This window comes from Anser anser (genome assembly GCF_964211835.1).
Source record: "Anser anser genome assembly, chromosome: 18".
NCBI lineage: Eukaryota > Metazoa > Chordata > Aves > Anseriformes > Anatidae > Anser > Anser anser.
In genome coordinates, this window is record NC_139739.1 from 7,874,802 (window position 1) to 7,896,570 (window position 21,769).

Here is a 21,769-nt window from a genome sequence, read left to right on the forward strand (position 1 = left end):
AGCGGGGTGGGAGCCCTGTGAGCCCCCTGCCCAAGCCCCCCCGGGCACAAAGGGGCCAAGTTTTGGAGCGGGGCTGGGTGCGGACCCCTCTGCACCTCCCCAAGCCCAGCGCTGCCTCTTGCACCTCTGCCCTGTCTTCTTGGCCCGAAAAGGGGATTTAATCCCATTAAGAAATTAAAGCTGGTGTGTTTAGGAGTGATAAATTTCAAGGGGGGGGGGGGTGGTGGCGCTGAAGTAAGATTTCCAGGTCAGTGGTTAACTAAGGATGGTTCGGGAGAAGGGCTCCGACATAAGCCAAGGGCAGAGGGAAGGGAAGAGGGAGCTCTGGAAATGGCCAAGGCTTGTTCATCTCGATGGAATTTAAAATGTTTTTTAGGCTTGCAAAACCTTCTTGAAGTTGCGCATTTATCTCACGAGGCTACTCGCTAGCTAATCTCCTCAATGCGTGTCCTGATTTTTTTGTAACATTACAGTGTCTGAGGTCCTTTTAACCTAATTTTGTAACAAAGATAATTTCTTGTTATGTAAGTTACTGTTCAGAATGATTGCTTTGGGTCTCGGAGGCTGTCCTTAACCGGTCTCCCCTGTGCAGTGGAAGCTGGGATTATTTACTTCGTTATCAATTCTGGGAAGAAACTCTGCCTCAACTGGAAAGGGCTGCTGAGGAATTACAGGAAAATAGTCTTCCCATTGTTATGTCTAGGGGAGTTAAATCTCCGGTCATCCCCGATCAGAATTGACTTCAGAGGTTTATGTTTATGCATAAATCGGATTTTCCCCACACGCAGACTTACAAGGACGAGCCGCTTGATTTATACACACAGCATTAACTTCCTACAAGTGGGAGACTTCTGATGCTCTCTCCAAGAATTTTCTCCCCTGGTGACAGCAGCCCTCTCGCCTGCCCGGCCCTGCAGCCGCGAGGTACCGGCTCGGACTGCCCAACTTCCCTTCCAGCGGAGATGAACGCCACGAAACAAAGAAGGCAGTATATTGCTTGGCTGGATCCAGCTTTTTCACTAGCAGAGCGTGATTTATTTTTTTTATTTCATTCTGTTTGGCAGGTGGGCTATTCTGAGTGAAACCTTAAGCCTTGTTTATCAGAGAGGGTCAGCCTGTTCTCATAAACAAACAGTAGGCTAGCGAACGAGCAAAATATATCCCCGTGTTATTCTATCGGGACATGCAGTCATCTGTTGGAACTCGTGGCCTGCGCTGGCTAAATCAAACGGCAGTGTCAAAAGCAGCTCTGGTATTTTTAAGTTAAAAAAGGGATCGGAGTGTGCTTTGAATTCCGTTGATAAACTGCAGGCATTTAGCAGTTGTTGGTATTTATTCTGCAAGAACGTTGAGATGTGAAGTGTTAACTTCCCGTAGAGGGTCCAAACGCTAGCGTATGCTGTTGTTGCTTTTTAAACAGAAAACTGTTGAGGTATTTAATGGTGCATATGTGGACAAAAGTGACTATGGAAAGGGCTGCATTCTTCAGTGAGCTGCTCCGTGCTGTGTGGTACTTTCTGGAGAGCACAGATGTAGATGTCATTTTCTGACTTAAATCTTTTTTTTTTTTCTTTTGTGACTCCCAGCATCCTTGTGCTGAGTGACCCATAATAACTAGGGATTGTGGTGTGTGGATATACTTGAATGTGAAGCACTCTTTTTGAAGCAATTACAGAAGATTCAGTGAAGTAAAATTATTTCTGTCATCAGAATAAGAAATGCAGGCTGGTTAATTTTAATGACTTGATGAATTTACAAGATCTGAAGTCAGGCAGGTACGCGAACGCGTTGCTCCGTGCTTAATAGCACGTTTGAGCAGAGGTTGGTGTTCTGCATCAGAAATGGAAATTTTAGGGTTTCTTACAGTCTTTCATCCTTCTGAGTAAAGATGGGAATTCTGAACCAGGTAAAGAAACATATGGTTTTACCAGAAATTATTTCCTAGACTGATCAATTACTAGGAGATGTAATGAGAAATGCGCTCCTTAGGGAGAGGCAGGAGGAATTGCCATTACATAATATCCCTCGGGAGAATTTCTGTATCGCGTAATGAGGTTGGTGATGGAGCATTTGGGGAAAATGCCCATGGATAAGAATTAGTTCTTCAGATTTCCATAAGCAAAACATATAACTGAAAAATAGGCTTGTTAAAAGTAGTGCTGATATGTTAGTAGGTGGGTGCTTTGCCTCTTCACACGTTTCTTTTGTTCTGATAATTACTGTGTAAGAGATTAGGTAACCGTGAGATTAAAACTTCCACAGAAGATGAGATTCAAGTCAATTATTTTGTTCTGTATTTAACACCAGGATAAAACATTAAGGGCTTATCTTCTGTCCTAGGCTTCATTGCATTGTTGGTGTTTATCTGCTGAAGGTCCTAAAGCAAAGCAAATCTCTAGCCTTCGTGGTGTAAACACAGATTCTCTCATCCTCCTGTCAGTGAAAGTGAAATACACAGATACGAGGCGTGGATGTGATCTCGTGGATTTCATCAACCCAGGTGGTGGCTGGAGACGTGCTTCCAGAGTCCCCGTGCTCTCCCTGGGACTGCCTCAGAGCTGACTTTGAGCTGGAGAAGAAAGCACCTGTTAAAAATTACTGAAGTCTGTCCTTACACTTTTAGTAGCAGTTGCCTGCACCAGGAAAATAATTAATTTCCACACACCTGCCCTTCCTGCTTGAGCATTTTTTATGATCAGAGCCCAGAGAGAGCTTTCAGCCTTCAGGACCTGAGCACGGAGCTACCTGGCAGCGGCTGCTCCCGCGCGGACCGCGAGGTGTGAAAACCAACAGAGGAAAAAGGTGAAAAACCTTCACACCTCTGTCACTGCTGGGGAATTTGCCTAATTTGAGCTGCTCGTTTGCAATCTGCGTGCTGGTGATCCTGGTAATGTTTCAAATGACTTGTCCAGCTCTTTTCCCCCGGAGTTACAAATGTGCTGCAGCTTTGCCGAGTGCTCGGAAAAGCGCGGTTCGGCTGCTCCCACCAGCAGAGGTGGTGCAGTGACCCCTGATGGTGGCTCTGGTAATTGAGGCCGCTTTGCTCCAACTATTTTTAGGAAGTTAAAGGTGCAATGGCTGTTTTGAAGTCCAGGCCCCCTGTTTCAGCTTTTCATTGATAATATTTTGTAGTATTTTGTATGCCACCGTGTGGCTGCTGGGGCACACTGCAATTACCGAGGTACGGCTCGGTTTCTCAGGAAAGTCATGGTTTGAGTGGTGTATGGGTGCTTTTATGTCGTCGCAGGTAAGTGCCAGTGCCTGGTTCTGGTTCAGCAGGCTGCAAGATGCCCAGGCTTGGAAATGCGTCCCAGAGCGGTGGCAGCGTGCTGCAAACCCCTGCGGGGCTCTCAGAGTTTGTGGCAGGGCTTGGCTTTCGGAAAGGTGGAAGGTGGTGCTGGGATGAAGTGCTGAGAGATTGCATAAAGGGACTCTCGGCGTTTCTGTGTCCGGTGGAAAAGCTCAGCATCAAAGAAACTGGAAGTACTTTGATAGTGGTGGAAGGGCTTGATGGCAGCCGGTGACACTAGGGCAGTGATCTTCCTTGCTGCCTTGTCTCTTTCCCCCCAGAGCTTTACAGATGCCTGTGTTACCCATCTCCTGGACACATCACAGCTCAAGAGCTTCTCTTGAGGTAGCCATGGACGCTCTGGGTGGTAGGAGTGGGAGCCTGCGATCGCTGGCTCTTCCCAACTTCAACTAGGACAGGGCTGTTGACTTGGACATGGGACAGTAGGTTCCTCACAACACCCATTTGACTTACCCAGCTGCACTGAAAGGGCTGAAGATAAATAAAAGGTGTCATTCTGATGCCGTAAAGATAAGCCTTGCTTTCTGGTGGGTGGTAAGTGAGGAGCTGGAGTTCACATGAAGGCACCATTTCAAGGTGGCAGTTCGTGTTGTTACCAAAGATACTTCTGGCTCGCTTATAAAATGGGATTTAAAAATCATGTATTTTGAAAGTATTTAGCCTAGCTGATACTCTTGTGGAAAAATATTACAGGTGAATCGCCCTGGAAAGTAACTACAAGTCTCTTACTCTGTAATTAAAGCAAGCAGGGTGAGTTGTTTGCTATAGTGTTTGGGGAGGGGGGGTGGCATCTGTACATGGATGCTGTTTCTGCAGTACCTGCTATACCAAAGGAAAATCAGGAACATAATGGATATAAACCTTTTTTCTCTTTTCCCTGTGCAATAATCAACAATGAGAAATGTTTATGCTGTTAAGATCCTTGCTCCAGAGTTGTCGGGTGTAAAGCTCCAGTGTAGTCTGCCTTCAAAATGGTTGGAAATCCTTCATAAATATCTCTTTAACACATACCTTGTATCTCCCCGGATGATTGGCTCTCTAGCAAAGCCTTCCGTAGAGGGTGTACTGTAATCCTTTTATGTTACTTCTTCAGTGCAGATTACGCAGCAAGAAATAATTAGGAGATTAATTTTCACCTGTCACTGCCAATAATAGATAACCTTGATACAGTGACAGGGCTAGGAATTTGGGGAATGGAAAAGCGTTTAACCCTGTAGTGATTGCTGCGGGGACCCGGCAGAAAATGGTTGCCAGAACATGACCTCCCTGCTTGCTGTCAGGAAGGCGAAGAGATGCGTTCGTCTTTCAGCCTCCTTGTCTCCTGCCAATGCTGCGCCGTACCCGTGAGCGTCCTGGGTGAGACCCGCTCTGTGCCGCACGCGCCTCGTGCTAATCAGCCAGGAGCAGACGTCGGAGACCTTTGTAGCCCAGGCTTTTAATTCAAACGCGGTTCTGTTGCTTTTCATGATTTCAATTCCCAACCTGGCTGGCGTTCCTAGGCTGCTAGGGAAAGGAACAAACTAATGAAGATGGCTTCATTAGGCAGCGTGCAATTTCGCCTTTGCCTCTCTCCAACAAATGCAGCTGAAAAAACATCCCAGAAGTAGCTGTGCTTCTGGTCTTCAGAGAAAGCAGGGCTGAGGTGTTTCTGCTCCCTATCAAAATTAATTACTAGCTCACATCAGGTGAGCTTAAAAATGTAGCCTGTGCTTTAAGGCGGTGAAGGTAAATGGAAAGGGAAAAAAGCCACCCTTCCCCCTCCGCTGCTGTTTTATTTTTGTTCTTTTGTGCTGAAGTTTAAATCTACAATCTGTTGAAAATGTAATGGGAAACCAGCCTACAGAAAATGCCATTATTCATATCATCCTGAGCTCATTTATTTTATCTGCAATAGTAATGATAAGACAGGCTGCTTGGCAATGCTGATAAGCTGAGAAATATCTTAGAGCTATTTGTAAAAGTTAAAGCAGATCTTGGTACTGAGAGATAGGGAAACTGATGAGCCTTTGGGCAATCTGCAGAGCCGAAAGCTAATAAAGATTTTAATAGGAAGGCCTCATTAGGATTAGGGAGAAGATCTATTATCTGGGATTTACACAACACAAATGGTGGGGCAACTTTAATTTTTGCTTTTTTGTTCATTAAATACTATTGCTGAATGTGAAGCCTTTTAACTGTGATTGGGATCTCTTTGTATGTGCGAGGAGCCGTCACCAGCTGTTGGTTGAGCAAAGGCAGAATGGGAAGGTTGTGTGGGAATGCGTTTGCCACACGTGAGTGGTGGCAGAAAACCGTCGTGTTCAGGGCCTGGTCACTTCTTGCAGGTGCAGAAAGAGTTGGTTTTAGGTGTCCAGGTGGGAGCTGGTAGCTGTAGTGTGCCTTTTGTTCTGTGAATGGTATTTCTAATCTTCAGGCCCTGAAGCGTATTGTCAGAAGAAGCTGCCTCGCTGCTGTTGTGCTGATGCTCTTGGCGGTGAGACTGAAGCAGCATCACTGGGTGGTCAGCTTGTCTGCCCCGGTGGGGTGCCTGGCCAAGGTCCCACGCTGGTGGCTGTCCTATTGTTTGTGATCATACAGACAAAACCAGTTTGGAGGAGCTGCCTCCAGTGCAGCTGGAGTTGGGATGGTAGGAGTACCAGGCCATCAGTGAGCTGAGTGGTTCTCTACCCTCAGTTTTACAACAGGACTGATTTTAGCACCATTTGCATTCTCACACTGGAAATGTATGAAACATTCACATTTTGAGGCCCGTTGGTGTGTGTGAACACATGCCACATAGGTTCAGCTGCTTTATTCCGCATACTTAGCGTGGTATGTAAGGTGTGTGTAAGATGCTGAAAGAGCATTAGTTTGTCCAGGGTTTACAGATGTACCTAATATTCTTAAGGACCATCTGAACCATTTTTTTTTGTGGTTGAACTAGATTGTAAAGCAGGAGGAGAAGCCATGCTGGGACATTCTTTGGTTTGCTTCTGAGGTCCAAGCCCTGTTGTAACCTGGTTCTGCTAATCTACAGCTTAAACCACTTTTACACACAGCTGAGGAAATGTAGTTGAACTTCTCATAAGATGAAGGGTTTAGTTAGATGATATCCATGCTCTTTGTGCAACACTTGTGATTGCAGCAGTGCTTGGATGCTGTCCGCTGGCAAAGGCAGGTATTTTCCTTGCATGGAGCACTGCGGGTTACAGGAGCCTTAGCTTCTGCCCCGCTCTCATGGCACAGACCAGCTCCTCTCCTGCTGCTGATCAAATAACTCTAGTGGTAACTACATTGCTCCATAGAAGAGTAGTGTTTGGAAAGTGTTCTTGTATTTTCAGTTGTCTGTAGCATGATGTAGTAGCTGAAAACCAAAAGGGAGTGCAGCACCATGAGCAAAAAAGTAGCGTATTCCAGCCTGTCCATCAGGATCCAGTGGTTTCAACCCATGGTTTCACAGGGTCTGCAGGTGATGTTGTAATGACAGATGTAAATCCAAATACTCCATCTTCCCTGGGCACAAGGAATTCAGGTGGCATCCCCCTGGTGCCCTCAGCAGCACGGAGGCAGGCAGGCAGTGCTGGGAGGGCAGCAGCCGGCACCTACTGCTGAGGACAAATGTACATTTCCCACACTTGGCTGCTGTCTGTTCATTGCTGCTTGTTGGTAACAAAGCAGAGTTGATGTCAGCAAACCCGCATGGCCTTCTAAAGAACTAGCGCTATTTGCACGTAACATGTTGCTCCAGCAAGGCTGCCATTTGAGACGTTTCTAATATTTACGTTTGATATGAATGAAACTTTTTGTTTTGTCTGTAGACCTCAACGGAACTGGAGCTGACTCGTATCAGGAGTGCCTTGATAACAAGCAAGGTATGAGATCAAGTCTCTCCAACACGGGCACTTGGGACTGATTTAGCTTGATTTCTTGCAGCTGAATTGGTTGCTGTCTCTGTCTCTTGCTCTTTGTCTCCCCTTTTTTTGCTTTTTTTTCTTTTGCTGTCTCCAAGCCAATTCACCGTTAGCAGTTCCATGTCAGCTAACCCGTTAGTGGGGTCTCATTACACATTTATGCTAAGCCTTCTAATTTCTAGCACCCCAATTCTTCTGTTATTCAGGGAGAAAGTGGGAAGATTATAAAGCAAAAAGTAGCATGTGCACTCGCTTGCAGTTGTCTTCTTCCTTGCCCAGCTAAGCAGAAGAGTTAAGGCACGTGCTAGGCTGGGTTACCTAAATGCCAGACATCTTGTGATAATTTGTGTGCTGACATACTCATTCAGACTCGTCCAGCCTGCTGTCTTCTCCCATGGCAAAGTTGATAAGAACTGGAAAAGCCTCTTGTGGTTTACAAGGGAGTGGTGAGGGCGGGGGAGGAATCTGTTGGCCTTTTGCTCAGAGCTTGGAAAGAAGAGTCACAGCAGTAGAAATGAAAATTGTAGGAGTATCTCAGAAGCAGGACCCAATAGCGAGGTTACTGATTCTATGTTTGGACAAAGTGTTGGTGCATGATGTTCTCCTCAGATGTCCTCTGTGAGAACTGCCATCAGGACTGCTACTCCATCACCATAACCATGTAGAGTTTAACCTTCTGTTAATCAGAGACAACAAGCACCTGTCAGCCCAGAATTTCATTCTTTATAGGCTACAGCAGAGATAAGAGGGAAGACTTATCCTAACCAGGTTATAGGCATCGGTTATGTGCCAGGCTTTTGCGCTGCTGTTGATGCAGATCTGTGACAGTAGCTAAAACGGTCATTTGCTGAAATTCTGACCCTTCTTGCATAATTTTATGAAGTTATACCAAGAAACACAAAAAAACCCTCTCAATCTTGTTGCTTTGTCGGGTTTAATTTTCCACCAGTGTCTTCACTATCAGTATCCATCAATCAGTGTTACATGTGCTTCAAGTCAAGCTGCTGTGAAGTGCATTCCCTCCAGCTGCTGTTGGTTTTGGGATGGGGTTATTTGGGGCTTGTGGATTTTTGCTTCCTTAAAAAAAAAAAATTCTCTCTCAGGTGACTTTTGCACTCATCTTTTTTCACTCTTTTCTCTACCAATTGTAGCAAATATCTAATCATTGCTATGCTTTCATTTCAGAAGTTACAGCTGGGAGATTAATATGTAAGAACTGTAATCAGTAATGGCTTCTTGATTAGATTAAGTTTAAAAGTCTTCCAGACCAGTGTAATTCAGGATGCTCTGCAGAAAGATAGATAGGTTGTTCTTCAGGAGAGTGTTTTTTCTTCCAGTGAAGTGTTTCTGGTTGGCTGGGGGGGTTTGTTCCATTTGACACTTTCTACAAAGTAACAGTTTCATTTAAAAAAAAAAAACCTAGTATTTTCATTTTTTGAAACCAGTTGCAGCCCCTTTGATGTCCTTGTTACCCTGGCTTATCTGACAGCTGGTATTAAACAGTGTTACACCCATCGCTTTCATTTGTATGTCTGTACCATAGATTTTTCTTTTCTTTTCCTTTTTTTTTTTGCAGTTTCTTTTGACATCACTGTTAACCTTTGAACAAGCTGTATCGTTATAAGCACTTTCATTCCAGCATGAATTGGCTCTGGTTTGGGTAATTTACCATGTCTATGCTACATCATCGCGTTTAAATCAGAAACCTTTAAGAATATAGAGGTTTTAAAGGTAAAAGTATGCACAGTGACTTGTAGTCAGTCTCTTACTGTTTGATGTGCATTATATTTTCTAAGCATGCAGTAGATTTGAATCTGCCATTTGCAACAATTTACAGAATATAAAATATATAGCTGACAGTGGGCCTGTGATTCTGGTTGCTTTCTGTTATGTTCAGAACAAAACAACACCGATGGTTGAAAGTAGCAGTGGCTCTTTAAAAGTATTAAATCTTCAAGCCATGTGAAATGCAATTGCCATGGCTTCTTTTTTATAGCAGCATGCTTGTCTCCTAGAAATTATGCTATAATGAGGTTTGGTTTATATATTTTACCCTTTTCCTCATTAAAGTGCTATCTCAGAAGAAGCGCTTTGTGTCTTGAAATACTGCGCGGTTAAAATGAAGGCAGGTTTATAAGGATTTAATGTACTTGGGAGCCAAGGTTTTGCAGCTTTATGGCAAAGATGTTTTAACAAAGGACTTTATGGTAAGGGTGTGCTGTATTTTAGGCAGGCAGTAGCTCGGGAGAAGGTTTTCAGTGTGAGCACGTCACAGCAGCAAGGAGAAATTCTGAGGGAAACAGGCCTCTGATATCTTGTCATGGTCTTAGCTAATGTTAAGTCATAATTTGTAGCAATTTCAAGCCCTGATTACTTTATCTCTTGGCTCAGAAAAGACAAGAGCGTTGCGTTATGTCATGTGACAACACAATTGGGTAATTTGGGTTTCTCATTTTAGTGCTCAAAGACAGGGTACTGGAGAGCAGGCCTGGGTCAGCCACAGGTGGGATTCGGAGCTTCTCAGGACAAAACCTGTTCTGTTCTTTTTTCAGCCTTTTATCTCCAACATTCAGTGTTAGAAGCATGTCTGAGCTTTTTGGTGGTTTGGAAGTGAGGAGGGCAGCAGTTGGGAGCAGTTACCCCTCCACTTGCTGGTGGAAAGGGTATCCTGGACCTGCCTGTTTTGCTGGGGTACACTTAATGCCCTGTGGTTTCTTGATAGCCGGGGGTTCTGCCACAGAAAACAGGTATAAAATTTCAATCAGGCACATTCGTCTCTGGAGCTTCTCAATAAGAACTCACTGTTAAATAAAAACTTCTGTTTTAAAGGTTAGGCAATGAAAAGCGCTTAGCTAGGGCCTCAGAGGCAGCCAGGAGATGTAACCTCACATCCTTGGCACAGTGCGCGGAGAATCGGTCTTGGTTAGATTACATCAGGACTCTGAATCTGACTATTTTAGGTCATCATCTGTAGCACCTGATCTTACCCATAGAAAACTGTGGATTACGTTGCTTCAGAGGTCTTCTCTCAATCCCCCTGCCCTCGGGTGGCGTGGTGATGGGCATTCTGCTTGCTCAGCTCTGGTTTTCCCAAGCAGAGCTACTGGTTCCCGCTGGGGGAACCTGATACCTTTCACCTTCCCAACTTCCTCCTTCCTGCGGAGTAGCGTGGTTCTGTATTATTTCCCCACAGATCAATTAGTTGATGTTTTTCCAAAATGAATGTGGTTTCATTTTCCTGATGGCAATATTGACATCCTCATTCTCTTTTTATGTCTTCTCTGGTGTTTTACACCTCCTAAATTCAGTGCTGCTTACTGATTTTGTTAGCTCACCTCAAGAGGGAGTACAGATGTAATTGGGAGCAACTTTTGGGGGCGAGGACAGAGGGTAGTTAATCCTGACACTGACCAAAGCTTGGCTGCAGTCAAGGCAGGAGCGGTGCCTATGTCCCGAGGTCATGGGGGTCTGAGTGCTTGTACCTCTGTTTGTGCAGTGAGAGGGTGTCAGGCGGGGTGCTGAGCTCTTGCTACAGGGACAGGATGCCTGTAGGATCAGGCTTGGTTTTGAAATAGTGGCTGTAAACTGAAGCCTTTCCTCCTTGTTACCAGTCCTGTGGGCCATGCAGGCCCAGCGTGCGTCGTCTCCTGTTAGCCTTGATGCAACCAACGGCCTTGTTTGTGAGGGAGTGTTAAGCAGAACATTAATGTCTGACGCGACTACTTCGAGTTCAGGCAGGCTGTCATCAGTCACCCGAACTCACTCGATTGTTGAATACGCCTGGATGGGAGAAAGAGGACAGATAAAATGCATGCTTGAGCCAAAACTCTTAAGAATTTGGAAAACTGCTTGTGTAGCTGACATAACTGTAGCTGTTGGTGGAAAGGGCTTCTTTGCTGGAAAGCAACAGCTGAAAACAGTATTTTTGTGGTCTCTGTAGGGGTCTGTTGAGCCACCTTCCCATGTTGTCAAGGCTCTACCTCGTGTTAAATAGCAGTGTGATGAATGAGGCTGCCAAGGTATAGGGACACTTTTTAGAAGATGTTATGTGGGAGAAGTTCTAACCTATTCCAATCCTTGGATCCCTTTCGAAACCCAGCAAGATCGCTTTCAGGATGGCAAAGATGAATTATGGGGTAGATAAATAGAAACGGCAGACCAGCATGGCTGGATTAAAAAGTGTGGTCAAAACAGTTCTGTCACTGAAGATGCTATTTCCATTAAATGTTTTGAGATTTAATATTGATTTCAGTGAAATTACCCTTGAAAACAGATTTCCTCCGAACCTTTATTTTTATATGTTTGTTTTGGAACTACTTTAGGAGGCGGAAAAATGAAACTTTCACTTCAAACAGTTTTTATGTTTTGAAATTGGCTTTTCTTACTGTATGAATAGTTTTTAAAATATTATTTATTATTTGTATTCCAGTCGTGCCTGTGCACTCCAGTTATGGGCTAAAAACCTAAAAACCTCATTTTGTTAACCTCAATGCAGACTTGGGCGGGGGGGGGGGATCAGTTTCTGCCCGAAAAAGCTTCGGTTTAGTATTTCTGACTGGGACCACATTGATTGCTACTGCCTATTTTAAAAAAAATTCTCATTTTACAATATGTTGGCTGCCTTTTTGTTTAAAAAAATTATAAATACATCAGCAGATTTTCCACAAAAACACATATGCTTTCTTCCTGATGAGCACGATGACGCACTGAGAATCCTTGCGAGAGGCCTTGAATCTCCTTCAAGTAGAGGATAGCACTGAGGTTGAAATTGAAATTTTAAATAACTCTCTTCATTAAAAAAGATGCTGGTGGGGCCTTGTTAGTGGAAGAATTGCCATTTTCTGACTTTTTTTTTGTCAGCATGGGAACAAAGAAAGAAAGGAGGAGGCAGAATAAAAGCCTGTGTGAGTGTATGTACAGAGCCGCAGCTCTCTAAACTGGTAATGGTATCTGGAAGGAGTCCAGGCTGTTGTAAATATGAACTTTTGTCAATATTCCCCAAGCTTCTTTGGACTCTAGGGTGGGCTTTATTAGCTGAAGGTCACACCATTGTGCTGTCTCCCTCTCCTGAGACCTCTGATACCTTCCTGAAAGGACAGCCCATTATCCCTGGGCTTAGAAGCCAGCTTTCTCTTCAGTGGTGCTGAGGCTGATAAGCTTAAGAGGCATATTTCATCCCCCCACTGCTGCTTTCAGGAGACAAACAGTGTTTATCGTTCCTGATTAATTCCAGTTGAACAAAAAAATAAAATGGGAGGCATGTGTGTGTGCACACGTGCACGCGCGCAGCCACACCGAGTTGACATTTTTTAGGCTGGCCTTGCATAACGTCAACTCATCACGCTGGCCATGGTCAGCCGCACACGTTGCTACTTCTTTGTTTTTTCTAGGTGCTGTGTCCAAAGATTGATTTAGTAACACGAGAGGATCCTGGGCTGCGATCTCTTTAAAGAGAAAGGGATGGAAAGGGGGCCGGGGTAGCAGCAGCCTGAGCACTGAGGTTGGAATTGATTTGTGACAATTAGGCATTAAGGTCTGCGAGAGCGGGACCACCCGCCGGGAGAGTGGCTTTCCATCACCTGGGTAAGATGAATGGCCCAGGCAGAGAGAAGGGCAGGGATTTTGCACTCGCCTACCTGGAAGGAATCGCAAACACGCGCTGTATCTGGCTTCTGTATCTTGCAGCCCCGTTCATCACAGCTAAATCCCTTGGCTGGGAATTACATGCAAGAAGATTGGAAGATAAAAATGCTCGTTGCTTCTGCTGCTTTGCTTTCTCCATTTCTCTTCCTGGATCTGACTTGAAATGTGTCTAAAAGCATCTTGCTGATTTTTCTGGTTGCTAGCATTTCAGTAAAAATGTCTTCCATACGTGGCTGCTGGGTTCTGAGGGTTACTTCACTCCTTGTCCTGAGAGTTGGAGTATGGAATAAATAACAAAGAGTAAGGCGTGCAGTGAATAACATCTCGTTCCTCTTAACACTGCTCAAGATCTTTAAAATGTCACAGGAGCCTGCCCCCGTGGCTGGAGGCTTGTCTGGTGTGCTCCTTGGTGCCACAGACTTGCTCTGAGAGGCGCCTCTCCTGCCTGTGCCTGCACTTCTCCAAGTGGAAAATGAGAATAGTGGCACCACAACCCTATTCATTGGATGGCCGTGTAGCTTGTAGACCCGGTCTTTTACAAAAGGCTCTGTATTTCCTTTATTTTTTCTGTAGTTGCTGAGGTTGAGGAGTAAAAGGAGATCACACTTGGCTGAAAGGAGCCTCTTGGTTTCTTGACCAGAGGAGTCAGTATTTCAGTCCCTGATGCTAACTTTCCCAGCCTCTTAAAGTAAAACCATTTGAGAGCTGTGATGCGCAGTCTGCTTTGTGTTCGTGTCAAACCTGACGGTCAGAGCCAGGGCCACGTTCCACTCCAGTGCCCAGCAGCACGGCCCCAATGCAGGCGAGGGGCTCCCCGCTCTGCCCACCTGCTGCAGAGGAGCTGTACACGGCACCAAGGCGGTTTCATGTCCTTTGCATCGGATCTTTGTCTCGCTTGCCTCATGGGCCATGTTGAAACCACGCTCCTGGTGCTCAGGTTGCAACTAATTTCATTTCCTTCGCCAGAACAGACAGAGATGGAACAATATTAAAAATAATTTTACAAAACTAGGTTTGCCTCTTGCCAGTGAGAAACATGTTTGAAGATGGATTTTGCTAATATGGCTCCAATGGTAGTGTAAACAGGGTCTAATGGGAAAGACTGTAAAATAATAGGGCTATTGGTCATCTTCAGGGAAAAAGGAATTTCCATAAGGCCTTTTAAACTGGAATAGATCAGAAGCTTCGGCTGACCAAACACAATCAGAATTTCCGTTTCAAAATGTATGTAGTAACATGAAATGGGAGCAGTGGGCCTCTAATGTTGGTTTTTTTCAAAGGTAAATTGCACAAGCCTGTGTGAATTGGCAGCACCTACTTTTGTTTTGTGGATTGGGTTAAGCTGGTGATATTTCACAGAATACAGTTGTTTTGTATGATTACCTTCTTAAATGTACCACAGACTCCTTTTTAAGGGTAAAGTAGATTTGAGGAAGAAGATGACTAAGAAGGCTCAGGGACAGGTTCAGAGGCGGTGGATGTGGCTCTTTATCCAGCTCTGTTAACATGGTGGAAAGTTTTCTATTAGTCCAGTGGTGCTCTGACGGCTGCAGCAGAATTCATACTTGCTTGGACCTGAGTTTGGCGATAAGTGAAATGTTAATATGCGCTTGGCAGAGCATTCCCTTAATTTCCCTTAAAATGGATGGGTCAGAAATGATCTCATCAGACAAGGTGCCTTTGGGCTACTGCCCAACGTTAGCTATATCCTAGAAAATATTTATTTACTCAGCGTGGAGGGATTATTTCCCTTTCCTTCTCTGAATCTGGTTGCAGTAGCTGTGAGCAGAAGAGCTTTCCACCTTCTGTATTGCAGGAAGCATTTTAGCTCTTGTTGTAATATGACCCTCCCTTCCTTTATTAAAAGTGGGAACCACTTTCTCACATGGCAAAGTGATAATAAAGACTGAAATTGGATCTATAACTTCATGAAAAGAAAGATTATTTTTTTTTAAGACAAATCATGCATGATAATACCTCCATTGTTCTCTTGCTGTGTTCTTTGTATTGCTTAACTCCCCGCGAACAAAGAACCCATAACTGGAATTGTAAAAATAATCCAGGCGTTTAAGTCAAAACTCAAAAGGCCCTTGGGAATCTCATGCAAAGGTGTGCCTTTGAAATGGTGGTTTATGAGTTGTCTGAACAGGTTTGAACATCCTTGCCCTGAGGAAATCCACAGGAATTTTGCCACTGGCTGCAGCGGGGTCAGGGTTTCACACTTGGAGCTTTGTGCGTAGTGCTGGCCATTGAGCAGAGCCCTCTTTCGGTCCAAGGCAGCCTGACTGCCTTCTCGCAAGCAGGCAGGAGATTTTCTAGCTGGTTGCACTTGTGTAGTCTAGTTATAGGAATTGCTTTTGGTCCCCCATCTTTGTCACTTACTTAAACAAACATGGAAACTGGAAACGTTCACTTGTTTGAGCTTCAGTAGCGTGTGCCTTCTCAAGACCTCCTGTTAGTGATCTAGAACTGAAACTGGTTGGGAAAGTGGTTTTAAACTAAGGTTCAGCCCCGTTTAAATGAAACCATCTGGACAGAGAGGTGAGAAATGCTATTCCCTGTTACCGATCAGACGTCTGAACCCAGCTAGTTTGAAGTTCCAGGGAACTGTTCTCTCAGCTTGAGAGCATGAACACAGATAAGTATGAAGGCTGTATTTTAAATTGAAGCAATGTGTACTTCCCCAGCTTGCTGCATAATCAGGTGCTTTTGGAAGCTTACTTCTCCAGGGTCAAAGTCACTAGGAGATGAAGGTACTTAAGTGAACAGTGCGGTAATTAGCCCAGTATTTGGGTGCAGATTCAGCTAAACCGGCTGGCCCATAGAAGTTAACCTGGTTGAGCCGGAGGTTGAGCCAGATGGCCTCTGAGTCCCTTCCACTTAAGTGACTCCATGGTTGTCTGATTAAATGCCTCGTGCCTGCCGGAGTGTTTGAGCAAACCACTGAATTGCCTGACCCTGATCACTTCAGATGTAGACATCTTCTTCCTTTATTGTGTCCCAGCCTGGTGAGAGGACAGTCACCAGATTCCCCTCTCTGCTTTCTTCCAAATTCATGGTGCGGCTGCCAATGACATCATCTGTTGTTCAAGAACCGCTGTTGGCAGCTAGTATCATGAAACCTGGAGCAAGCTTGGTGTATGTCGAGGAGAGGAGGGGGAAAAAAAGGCAACATAAGCCCAAAAAAACACGATCGAGTACAATGCACAGGCTCCAAGAAAATTGGAACACAAGTTACCAAACTGTGGTTCCCCATCAAGAGAAAAAGTTAAGGAATTTTTTTATAGAAAAACCTTTAAGCTTTCAGCCACAACATCCCACAGACTGTTGTCAATCCAAAATAATCCCACAAAGCTCCACAAACTGTTTCCTAGTGAACTTGCTTGTAATTAATACGAGGAGAATTTAGATCAAAAAGTGGGCTGTGTGCCCCTAGTTACTATCAGTAGTTGGAAGGCGAATTTTGAAAGCTATATCCTGTGTACAACACAAAAGTTTATTTAGGCTTCTCTGTTGCTCAGGGGATTGCAGAAATGTTGCAGTGGCTGAAAGATTGGCTTTAACTTTTCCATGTGTAGCTGTAATGGAATGTGCAAAAAGTTAAAAATTCCTTGAAGGTGCCTGGAGAGACCCAACCATCATGTCAGCGGGAATGTGCATTGAAAGCTGCTGAAAAGCGAGATGTTTCTCAGAAGGGTTTGCAAAAAGTAACAATCACAACTCAGTACGGACAATTAGAAAATGTTAGAAGTAAATGGTTAATTTTTCCTTACTTTTTCTTGCCCAAACACAGCTAACAGACGCTTTCAAAAAACGTTTGGTTGTTCCTCACTGTAGCTGTGTCTTGAGGGCTTTCCTTAATGAGCTGTCTCCTTCTGTCCAGTATGGAAAGAAAAACAAAAGAGTTAGAGACCTTCCTTTGTCCCCATGTGATTTTAATCTGATTCATTCATTCTTAATCATCTTGAAGGATTATAAAAACAAAACCTGTTAAATCTTGGTTCTTACCTCTTTTCTTTTTCTCCCAAACATCATCATTTGTTCTTTTATCGTGTTGCATTTCTTTACCCATGAATCAGCTGCCTTTTTATTTTATTTCTATATAACAAAAGTCGGGCAGGAAGGGAGGGGGGAGAAAGAGCACTGCTTTCTTTGATTCGCTCAACACACAAGTGTTCCTTGGCCTTTCATACTGAGGAGTGGATGCAGCTCTTGAACAAATTGGACCTACTTGTTTGCTGGCCTAGGCCATCTTGTTATCCAGCCAGCTGTGTTTTGATCTTGGAGGGCCGTTTGAAGATTAAATTGAGACATCTTTTGTTACTATTAAGTGCAGTAATTAAATCAGCTCAGTGTTATTTAAGTGTGGAAAATGTCGCTTCGCTGGCCCATGGGTGCCTGAAGTTGCCATTAGACAGCTGTGTTGCTTCCAGTACTAATGATGAAGAGGTAGGAGAAAAGAGCCAAGTGCTCTCTAAATAATTTCCAGCCCTTTCTGGGTTACGCCGGATCCCCTCCCCACCTCTTTCTGTCATGTTTCTCCCCCCACTTTATGGAAGAAAAAAGATTTCGAGAGGGATCTGAGGCCTTTGTGGGTGAGAAGGGGCAGCAAGCGCCGCCCTGTGAGGAGCAGTGCTACAAAATGGCGCCGGGGGAACGTGCCGCCGTGCGGCCCTGCATCCACATAGGCGGTGTCCTTCTGCTCCATCGCTGAGCTTGCAGGTTCTCGGCTCTGAACAACAAAGGAGGCTGAGCTAGCAGGGCAGTTGCAATAAATGAGCAGTGTTGGCTTTTCCCCCCCCCCCTCTTCCTCCATAGGGGGCGGTCTGCCAGCCAAGTCAAGCATGGCAAGTAGGGTTGCTCCCACGAGGGCCGTTGTGTCGCGATTTGCTGGTGCAGCCTGGCCTGACTGTGAAGTGGTGGCACCTGGGAGATGTGAACTCGGGCTCTGGATGGGGCTGGTATCGCTCAAAGGTCGCCTGGGGCTCAGCGGGTGAGAGGAGGCTGCCCTCAGCCGGCCCCTTGGCCTGCTGCTGCTGAGCAGATGGCTTTGAGAGAAGCGGCTGGGGGTGGTGATTGGCAGCTGGGAGCCGGGCAGAGAGGCGCTGGAGGAGAAGGCAAGATCCTCGGCAGGGGAAGTCGTTCTGCAGAGGTCGAGTATGTTTTAATGCCGGGTTAAGTTGAGAAGCGCTGTTGGTTCATTGCTACTGGCAGCGCTGATCACTTGCGCGTTGCCTTGCGCTTTCCTGTCGTGCCCTCGAGAAACCCCATCGTGCCTCCTGTGCGCAGCTGAGCACGCAACTTGCAGCTCTCTGGTTCCCACAAAGAAACTCGGCGGCTCTTCCTTCTTCACAGGGGAGCAGCAGGCAGGAGCACCTGTGGCGGATTTTGGCTGGAGCAGCGTGTGCCCTTCCGAGCCTGTGTTGCACCCGCGCTCCTGAGCTGTCTGCTTCAGTCCATCCTCCTGGATGCGCCTGACTCTCCGGCTTCCATCCCCAGCAATTGCCCAGCAACATCTATTTGCATTGCTTTGTATGCTCCTGCGCTTTACGGGGGGGAAGTGTGTTTGCACTTCGACGGTGTTTCTTAGCTGTGGCAAGGGCAGAAGCATGGCAGATGGGTGGGGATGGGAGAATCGGGAGCATGATGAATCTGTTTTTCTTACCTTGTTTAAAATTGCCTGTTAAAATTCAGCAGCCGCACCTCCGATCAGCCTAATGGTGTCTGCCATGTTGCGAATACACAGTCATTAGTTGGTCCAATTCATGCATGCTGAGGTAGGAGGGTGATGTGAATGCAAAGGAGATGGAGAGAATAGGAGCTGGGGGGGCGGAGGAAGGAGGGGGAGAAGCTTGGTAATACAGTGACAATGAAACATACGGTAGTCACACTGGAAAACTTTCTCCTTCATTAGTAGGGATCTGTTGAGTTTCTGCTCACATTAGGGTAATTAACACAAGTACAGATTGTTGAACATCTGTGCAGTTTAACTATATGGCCGGTTCCCAGGCTTTAAACAGGGCTGTGAGGAGCCAAATGCAAAGCAGTATGAAAAGCCCACACACTATTCATTTTACTGAAATTAGCATTTCTGGATGAAAGCTGATGTTGCATGTCGGCTATAAATTTTCTCTGGTCTGCTGCCAGGTTGGCTAATGATCTGAGGTTAGTGTTTGTTAATAATTTTTTAAAATTCGTTACTTTTAATATTCTGGAGGGGAAGTTTCTATCTCATTCTTTTTTTTTAAGGCAAAACAAAAAGGAAGCAAAACAAAGCATATGGGTATATTATACCTAATGTGCTTCTAATCTTTTTCCAGCGAAAACCCAGGAAGGAGTTGCTGGTTGAGCCTCCATCGGGGGCTGTTGGCTTCACAGAACCACTAAGGCTTTTTAATATTTCTGACCAAACTGCAGTTTTAATTTCCTAGCCTCGTAAATTCCTGGGAGGCTCCACTTGCAGTGCTCTTGTGTAAATAAAATCAGTTTTGTCGGAAAGGTGGTGGCGACATAGGTAGTGCTCCTGTGCAGCTCGCTATCCCGTAGCTCTGCCTGTGTCTACGTAGGGTTACCGGTACACAAAAGCACCGCGGTATTTATGGAGAGCCTTCTGCGGGGTCTATCCCAGAGGACGGTTTTGCTGTGGCATCTTGGAGCTTCCTCCTCACTCATTTGTGCCTTGCCAGCTGAGAGCATCTGGGACACCAGGCTTGACAGGCTCTTCATTGTAATGGTTAGCGGCAACACGTGCTCTGCGGAGGGCCCTTTGGGCCACGACTGCCTCTTACGCCGTGGTGCGTCAGAGCCGGTGCTTGGTGGCCTTCAGGCTACGTAGCAAGTGTGCTTCATACTTTGGGGGGTTTTGTTCCTTTGCTGTATGGGTAGGGACACTCCATTTTTTTTCCTTTAATGGGTGATTGGTGAAGTGTTCTTTACATAAGTGTCCGGACACTGATAATTCATGGTTGCAGTTTCTCAGCATCTCTTCAGTTTGCACCTAGAAATCTTCACTGGGAAGTTCATGACTTTGACACACGACCATTCACTATTCTCTTCTTGATGTGATTTCCCTCGTGACCTTTTTGTAACCATCTTGCGGCATTTTGCAGTGTCCCTAGTTGTGTATTGACTTAGTTATTCTGTCTGTGCCTGTACTCAAGCCTATAAACTATAACTGCACTCCTGAATATGCACACACACCTGCCATCTTATACAAATAAATTAAATTTGTACCACATTAAGAACTTTTTCTGGGAGTGACCATCCATTTGAACCAAAGCGTGAAGGGTGTGCCAAGAATCATAAAACCCATAATTCAAAAGTGCACCGCGCATACATTCTGTATCCTGAAGCCATTGGCGTTTATTAATCACGTTACCTCTTTCAGAAAGAGATTTTAAGATACACTGAAAGGAAAAAAATAAAATTACCTGAACAGATTTTTTTTCCCAAAGTGGATTTGCTATAAGGTGGACAGACCTCTGCAGTTTGGGACAACAGTGCACCGTGTTGTCAGGGAACTCTGTTGTAATGGAGCAGACAGTCACGTGCGAAGATAAAAAGCCCACCAATGTGCATAAAATAGTAATCCTCATTAGCACTGTTTTCTCCCTGCTGTTTTCACTAAGCAAAAAAAAAAAAAAAAATTTGTTCACAGTGGTTGTTTTTTAAGGTAATACCTGTGGGCTGATGTGAACAGAGCTGACCTTTGAAACCCTACTTAAATTTTAAAAGGTTTGTATTTTTTTTTTTTGCTTAATTGGGAAAGGAAGGGACTTGGTGGCTTGGAGGAAGTATAATTATTGAGTTCTTCTTTGAGAAGGTAGCAGTTAATATGGTAACAGCGAGGGATACGTACAGCCCAGAGAGCATCGGTTTCGAGGTGGCAGAAGGTGATTGCCCTTTGAAGGAAGGCGGTACTGAACGGAGCACTGAGATTTCACTGCTAGAGTCCTGCCAAAAAGGCCACCAGCCTCTGTTTAAGCCTGAGCTGAAATAAGTGAATTTCAAACTGAAGTAACAGGTTCTACCTGGTTTCGTACAGACGTATCTTAAACCAGTGAATTAGCCTCACGTAGAGTGGTGTGAGGGCAGACCCAAAGACAAAGCAGGAAGAATGGGTGGAGGAGATGGGATTTCAGGGAGATAAGGAAGAGGTTTTCTTAGTGGCACTTCCTTCTTCTTGAGCAGGGTCATAAAATACCAGAAGTCATAAAAGTGAATGAGATACATGCTTTCTTTGGGGTTGGGTTTTTGGGAGGGATTTTGTTTGTTTTGACATTTTTTGTTACAATAATTCCCCCAGCAATTTAGATACTAGGTGGATGTGAAATGGGAATATCAAAATATTCTTGTGCATTGTTGTGTTTTTTTCTGTGCTGATGGCAAGAGAAGAGGGCCATAGATGGGGGGGGGCAGGGGCTGAGACAGGTTGGCACTGTCTAGTACAGGAAAGTGCAACATGAGAAATTGTTCAATTTAATCACAGTGTTGCTAAGTTGAGAACAGTTGTGGTGTTTCTTTCCCTGAAATTGATGGCAGCCAGTGTTACTTTGAGTACTGGCAGAAGTGTTTCACTTAAAGGTGATGACCATGGTCGGTTTTACCCAGGTTAATGTCTGTGCTCCCTGGATTTATACCCCAGGTATCTCTTGTTAGATTTTATTTATTTTCATTCTAGGGGAAACCCAGCTCTATCCAAGACAGACAGTCATGCTCAGAGAAAAGAATATATATATTCCTATTAAAACAGACAAGCCTGGATTATTTTTACTAACTGCTAGGCAGAAACCAAAGTCACCTATTTGGGTATGTGAGACTGACCATGAAATTAAAGGGCTGCTATATCTGCGAATATACTGCCAAAATGAAATATTTCTTTCCTTTATTAATACCCCACCCCCCTTCACACCAGCCTCTTTCTTGA

General features: G+C 44.9%; 1 protein-coding gene across 25 annotated transcripts in view; it reads left to right on the plus strand.

Annotated features, from left to right (window-relative positions):
• The window catches only part of FBRSL1 (fibrosin like 1), a 519,147-nt gene that overhangs the window by 413,485 nt on the left and 83,893 nt on the right, over positions 1–21,769 (plus strand). For 20 of the 25 annotated variants that reach the window (XM_083803984.1, XM_083803995.1, XM_083804008.1 and 17 more), the window contains one exon: positions 7,108–7,161. The exons of the other annotated variants lie outside the window; for them this stretch is intronic. In XM_083803984.1, coding sequence (XP_083660110.1) covers positions 7,108–7,161 — 54 coding nt within the window. The remainder of the gene's footprint in view (positions 1–7,107; positions 7,162–21,769) is intronic. 25 annotated transcript variants of the gene reach the window in all.